Here is a 6,559-nt window from a genome sequence, read left to right on the forward strand (position 1 = left end):
AAGAGAGTCAGGGATGGTGGGCTTTCCACCAAGAGGAGTACAGAGATAGTGAGGGTCTCCAGAACCCAAGAAGGCAGTCCAGGGCAGCCTGCAGGAAGGATGCCCAGTCTCCTGTGCTGTCCACAGTCGGGCCGACTGTCCTTTCCTCATTGCTGAAACTTCTCTCATCACATTGAATGAGCGGCCCTTTGTACTTGAAAGAGAGCCACCTGCATGTACCCTTAATCCTGCCGATGAAAGACATGTGGGCATGTGACCCCACAAGAATGCTTTGTGCTTGTGGAGGGTCAGTCTGCAGGTGGATGAGCAAGTGTATGCCTTAGTCAGAATGTCCCGGCAGCTCCTCCCATTTCCCCTTCCTGGTTTTCCACGATGCCTTCTCTCTGCTGCCCCATTCAAGGGCTCGCCTGTCTGCAGACAGATGTACCTCTGGGTTCCAGGAAAGCCTGAAGCCCATGGGCTGTCGTGGACCACATCAGTCAGAGGCACCGAGTCTGTGCCATGGTCCACGGCCCCACCCCAGCCCTCAACCATTGTACAAACCGGGAAATGGAGACCCATTTGGGGTCACATTCAATGACGGTGGCTGAGAGATTAATAATAAGGAGAGCGAACCTTTCTGGGGGAGCCCGCGGGCATGTCCCCGCACTCACTCAATCCTGATGACAATCCTGGAGCCAGCTACAGCCATTATCCCCACTTCACAGACGACAAGGTGAAGTTCAAAGGCTCACGGCCAGGAAGTGGCAAAGCCAAGACTTGACTCTTGGAGCCTGTGTTCCTCCAGGTTCCCACCTCTCTGGCCTGTTCCTCCCACTGTGCCATGAGGCCTCCATATCCCTAATCAGACGTCTGTGAGGATTGGTCAGGGACCACATGGACTCATGAGCAAAGGTAGCCCTGCCCCAACTCACTGTCTTGCTTGAGCAGAAATTGCATCCTCGGGTCTGTGCTCTACCTCCCCGCTAAGCACAGAGAGGCTGGGCAAGCAGTCTAGAGATCCTACCCCACTTGGGAGACCCTGGGGCACCTCCCTCCACTCAGCTTTTCCTGAGCTTCAACTTGTATTAAAAGAAACACCTAGGCAGCCTTCTCCCTTCTCCACCACCCACCTTACAGAGGTGCTGCATTCTGCCCAAGACTCACCAGACATCCACCCCTACCAGCCAATGTGTCTGTCTTAGGAGAAGGGGGTGGGGCCTGCAGTGGCACCTCAGAAACTCTGAAGACATGTGAGCCCCTTGAGTTCCATGAGACCACACCCCAACACTGAGTCTTTGCAGTCTTGGAGTCCTAGCCTCACACACAACTCTGACTTGGAGCCTGTCCTCCTTCCTGCAGCCCAAACCCCCACCCCTCAACCTTGCAGTCATTCAGAGTGAGCTTTGCAAACCAGAGATGGTCCGACTCACTTGGTCCTGATGCAAAGTTCCAGGGGTGGGACCAGGTCATTGTCTTTGTCTTCAGGGACGGTCTGTGTAGTATCTAGAGGGTGGAGAGAGAGAGGCATACACATCAGGTCTTCCCTGCACCCTGCATGCACCCTGAGTGTACCTGTCTTCAGGTACCTTTCTCCTCTTGCCCATCCCCACTGGACCTGTCCTCATTTCTTTCCTAGATGACCACAATAGCATCCTCACTGGTCTCTACCTCCAACCTTCACCCCACTCCATGAGCCCCCTTCAGCTACCAGAATATTCTTTCTATATACATTTGGTCCCATCACTCCCCTGCTCCAAAACCTCCCATGGCTCCATAGAACCCAAAGAAACAATCCTAACTTTTCAACATGGTCTTCAGGGTCTTCTCCCATGTGTTCCAACTTCCCCGTACACTCTTAAGCGCCATCATTTCCCAAGGCCCAGCTCTGCCGCCCCTGCCCACTCCAGGAGGGCCCTGCCAGCATTTGCGGTCTGCTCCCACAGCGCTGTCACTGGACCCTGTGTTGGTCTCTGTCTGCCCCAATCAGAGGTGCACTAGGGCTGGTATGCCTGAGCAGGTCAGAGGATCTCTGAGAACAGGCACAGGGATGGGGGAGGAGAGGTGCCCACCGATGGTCAGCCGGATCTGGTCCTGCTGGTTGGCCAGGCTGTCGTAGTAGTACAGGTCGAAAAGCCGCTCGGTTCTCCAATCCCGCAGGAGCTCTGACTGTAGGCTGAAGAGGACGCTGAAGTGGCTCTCACTGCACACCACCCAGATGGGGAACCTCGGGGTCTTCAGGAAGCAACCGACCTGCATGCATGAAGGGTGTAGACAGAGATGCCTGGCATCATGTGCTGTTCTTCCATCCATCCATCCATCCATCCATCCATCCATCCATCCATCCACCATCCTTCCAACACACAGCAGGGGTGACCTCAGAGAGGCCCTGAGTGAGGATCATGGCCTGCTTGTGAGGCAGGAGACCACAGTGCTGCTCCCAGACCCGTCCCTGCCACCTCTGCCTACCACTCTACATGGGGTTTGATGCACAAATGGTGGGACAGAGACTCCACAGCCTGAATCTCAGCACCACCCTGCCCTTCATATCCCATATCCAGCTGGTACCCAAGGCTGTCTATGCTGCCTCTGAAAACTCCCTCACACTCCTAGGTCTGCTTCCCCTCCTCTTACCTGGACCATGACAATGACTTCCTCACCAGCCCCACAGACCCCTGGAACTAACCCCACCCTGGAGCCTCTGTGCCCTTGAGTTTTTCATCCACTGGTCCTGTCACACACTCTTTGAGCACAGTCTGACATAACCCAGCCAAGGAACTGTAATCAGGACCTCCTTCCAGCCCCAGCCCCCAAGGGTGCATCACACTCTGCCCCCCACTTCTCTCACAGTGCATCATTCTGCCTCACAATGACACCTTTACCTGCATGTTGCACATGAGACTCGACCCTCAACATCAAGAGTATGGTGGATATAAAAATGTTTGAGGAAGGAAGGAACTTGTGGATAAAGTGGAACATAACCAAGAAATGTACCTTGAAGTGTCCTTGAAGCCATAGGGAGGAGTAAGGAGAGCTTTAGGGGTAAGTAGTCTGGGAGTCCTGGTGTGGCACTGTGGTTTAATGCGCCAGGAGTTTGAGCTGCAAGGTCCGCAGTTCAAGCTCACCAGCTGCTCCTCGGAAACCCTATACAGGGTTGCTATGGATCGGAACTGACTCGATGGCACTTCACAACAACAACAACAGTCTGTGGGAGGAATGTCCCAGGGAGGAATGGCACTTCACAACAACAACACCAGGGAGGAATGTCCAGAGCAATTCAGGGGATACTGGGGGTATGTGGGACAGGGAGTAAGGAAAAATGAGACCAAGACAATACCAGCATAAAGAGACTGCAGGTGACAAGGATTTCCTTAGGAAGGTTCCAAGGAAGTGGGTTCCATGATAAAAAGATGTTTAGAAAGATGGGTGGCATGGAATAAACATCAGGACTCTATATGTGTTTTGGTAGTGGTTTTTTTCTGTTTTTTGTTTTTTCCAGTTTGAGCTGGAACAGGGAAACTAGCAGTCAGTCCCATCTGTGAACTCCTGTTCATGAGCCTGGCTGGGCCCGGCCCGCCTTCTGCACCCTCTCTCCCTGACATCAGCATCTCCCCTGGGCAACGCTTCACCTCACCCTGGGCCCTGTTTTATTCAGCTATGTACGTGCTGTGGGCCCGGCTGATTCCCAGTCTAATCCCCCACCAGCCCCAGTGAGATGCTTGCATGCTCAGGTATTTGCAGCCTCAGCCCATGGATTAGAGAAAGAATGGGAATTATTTTTCCAGTGGGGAGAAGGGCATACTTTTTCTGGAGCCGGTCACAGAAGCCTGCTTCAAGCTTTCTCTGAGCTGGGGAAGATTCAGACAGAGGTTCAGAAAGTCCTGAAAGCTGCTTCAGCCACAGGGAAGACGGAGGTGGAATGGTGCTCTTTGGGATGTGTAAATGATTTTTTTATTGTCCCCCTCCCTGTCATCACCAGGCAGCAGGGCTGGATGGCTGGCAGCCCCATGTGACCTTAGCGAAGTCCCATGCCATCTCTGTTCCTGGATTTTCCCCTCTGTAGAGTGAAGGCCTGAGCTCCATCTCCAGCAGCCCTTGCAGCAAAGGAGAAACCTGAAAACGTGACTGCAGAGCTTGCTCCTCCATGGGGTGTAGGGGAATTAGGTGTCTTAAAGGACGTGGCTGGACGTGCCCAAGTGCCTCTGCAAACTTGGCTTCCGTTCCGTGCTCACAAGAGGATTTTCTGGTGAGGGCGTAGCCTAGAACGGAGAGCTTTCATGCCTGGAGACCCAGGGCGCATGCGCTGCCGGAGAAAGAGTCCTGAAGCCAAGCAGGGAGCAGGCATGTGCACAGTCAGCTGCCCTGAATTGTCCAGCAGAGGAACCAAGGGGCAGCTTGCCATCTATACAGCAGTCAAAATATGAAAGACAGACAAGTTGCCCAGAGAGTTAACAAATGAATTTTCCCATCCCAGAGCCCCCTTCTGAGTGGATGACATTTACAAAGATGAAGCACCCTTCTTTTGGATTCTTGGGTAGGAAACCAAAGGCTTGGGGCAGGGAGGGGCACACTTCCTCCAGTGGAATCCGTAGCTTTCTCCTGATGGGTGAACTTAGGGCATGGTTGGGACTCACTTTTAAATGATGATGATCTTGGTTTTCTAGAGCTGCTATGATAACACAGAGAAGTGTATTTTCTCACAGTTTCGGAAACCAGCTGTCCCACGAGTCTTTTTCTCTCTGTTGGCTCTGGAGGAAGGTCCTTGTCCCTTCAGCTTCTCCCTCCTGGTTCCTTAGAGAGCTCCCTGTGTCTTCACTAGGTCTTTCCCTTGGTCTAGGAGGGTCTATGAGGTTCTCAGCACAGGGACTCCAGGTCCAGTAAACTTTCCCAGCTCTCCTTTCTTGGCAGAAGTGTGGTTCCTCCCCTCTCTGCTCACTTCACTCTCCTTTTATCTCTTGGAAAATAGAAGGTATGACTCAAGCAAGGGTGGGACATGAGTAAGAATGGGACTTGAGTCAGCCCTAAGATACTCCCCACCATAATCCTGTCTCATTACTACATGTTGCTGTTCAGTGCCATCTTGTCAGTTCCAACTCACAGCGGCCCTGTATAGGGTTTCTGTGGAGTGGCTGGTGGGTTTGAACCAGTGACCTTGCAGTCTGCAGTACAGTGCTTATCCTACAGCGGCACAGTAGGACTCCCATTATATGGTGGTGGCTGTGTGCCGTGGAGTCAGTTCCAACTCATAGCTACCCTGTACAGGGTTTCTGAGGCTGTAAATCTTTATAGGAGCAGAACGCCTCATCTTTCTCCCGTGGAACAGCTGGTAGTTTCGAACTGTTGACCTTGCAGTTCGCAGCTTGATTCATAACCACTATGCTACCAGAGCTCCTTTATGTAGAGGTTAGTATTTATAACACATTACAAAATGGCGGATCATTACACAAAAGGACACTCACACACTATTGGGAATCATGGCCTAGCCAAGTCGACACATATTTTGGGAGGAGACAATTAGGTCCATGACAATGGTACTTAATATTCTGAGAGTGCACAAACACTGAAAGCTCCAAAGCCACGCACGGGCTGACTCAGATTTTAAAAAAATCAGCCAACTCTGACTCATGGTGCTCCCACATGTGTCAGAGTAGAACTCTGCCACATAGGAGCCCTGGTGGCGTAGTGGGTTATGAGTTGGACTGCCAACCTCAAGGTCAGCAGTTCAAATCCACCAGCCACTCCACAGGAGAAAGAGGAGCCTTTCTGTTCCGGTAAAGATCTACAGCCTCGGCAACTTCACACAGGGTTGCTATGAGTCATAACTGACTCGGTAGCAATGGATGGACACCATGTTTTAACCTTTCATTTAGCAGTTGAGCATGTTAACCATTTGAACCAGCCAGGGTCCTGGCCAGCTTGAACCTTCAATTTAAAAGAATTAACCTCTGCTCACCAGCAGAGTTACAGCCTGCCATCTTTAAGGATAGCATCATTCAATCATTCAGACATCAGTAGACCATGCAACATGCATCACAGACACCATGCTAGGCAGTGGAGATTAAGCAGTGAAGACAACGTAACAGCCCAGTGCCAGTGGAGTTTACTAGATGAGTCAGGGAAACAGAGAGTAACCAAATAATCATGTAAATGTGCATGTCTAAGATGCCACCAGACTCACCATGATTCTTGGTGTCACTAAGAAAGCTGCCAATTAGAGCTCGACACACCATCGATTATAACACAGATGGCAACGTTTGAAATCAGGCAGAGGTGATGGCTGTACAGTGTGAGGAATACAATTAATATCAATAAATTGATCTTGTCCAAGATATTGGAATGTTTTGTTTGTTCTGGTAGTGTACTGATTACCAGTCGGACTGCCAACCTAAAGGTCAGCATTTAGAAACTACCAGCAGTTCTGCGGAAGAAAGATAAGGCTTTCTGCTCCTGTAAAGATTTATAGCCTCGGAAACCCTGTGCAGGGTCGCTGAGTCGGAACAGACTCCTTGGTATTTAACAACAACAACAAATGTATATATATATTTGTTTTTTGTTTTGTATTTTAATAGTTTCACTAGAT

General features: G+C 51.0%; 1 protein-coding gene across 1 annotated transcript in view; it reads right to left on the reverse strand.

The window, feature by feature from the left end:
* Nucleotides 1-1,408: 1,408 nt before the first annotated feature.
* Nucleotides 1,409-6,559, reverse strand: part of FAM188B (family with sequence similarity 188, member B) — a 161,458-nt gene continuing 156,307 nt past the window's right edge. Inside the window, exons 16-17 of the mRNA XM_006832163.1 lie at nucleotides 2,052-2,232; nucleotides 1,409-1,485 (exon numbers count right to left, since the gene is read on the reverse strand). Coding sequence (XP_006832226.1) covers nucleotides 1,409-1,485; nucleotides 2,052-2,232 — 258 coding nt within the window. The remainder of the gene's footprint in view (nucleotides 1,486-2,051; nucleotides 2,233-6,559) is intronic.

Source organism: Chrysochloris asiatica, unplaced genomic scaffold, assembly GCF_000296735.1.
Source record: "Chrysochloris asiatica unplaced genomic scaffold, ChrAsi1.0 scaffold00006, whole genome shotgun sequence".
NCBI lineage: Eukaryota > Metazoa > Chordata > Mammalia > Afrosoricida > Chrysochloridae > Chrysochloris > Chrysochloris asiatica.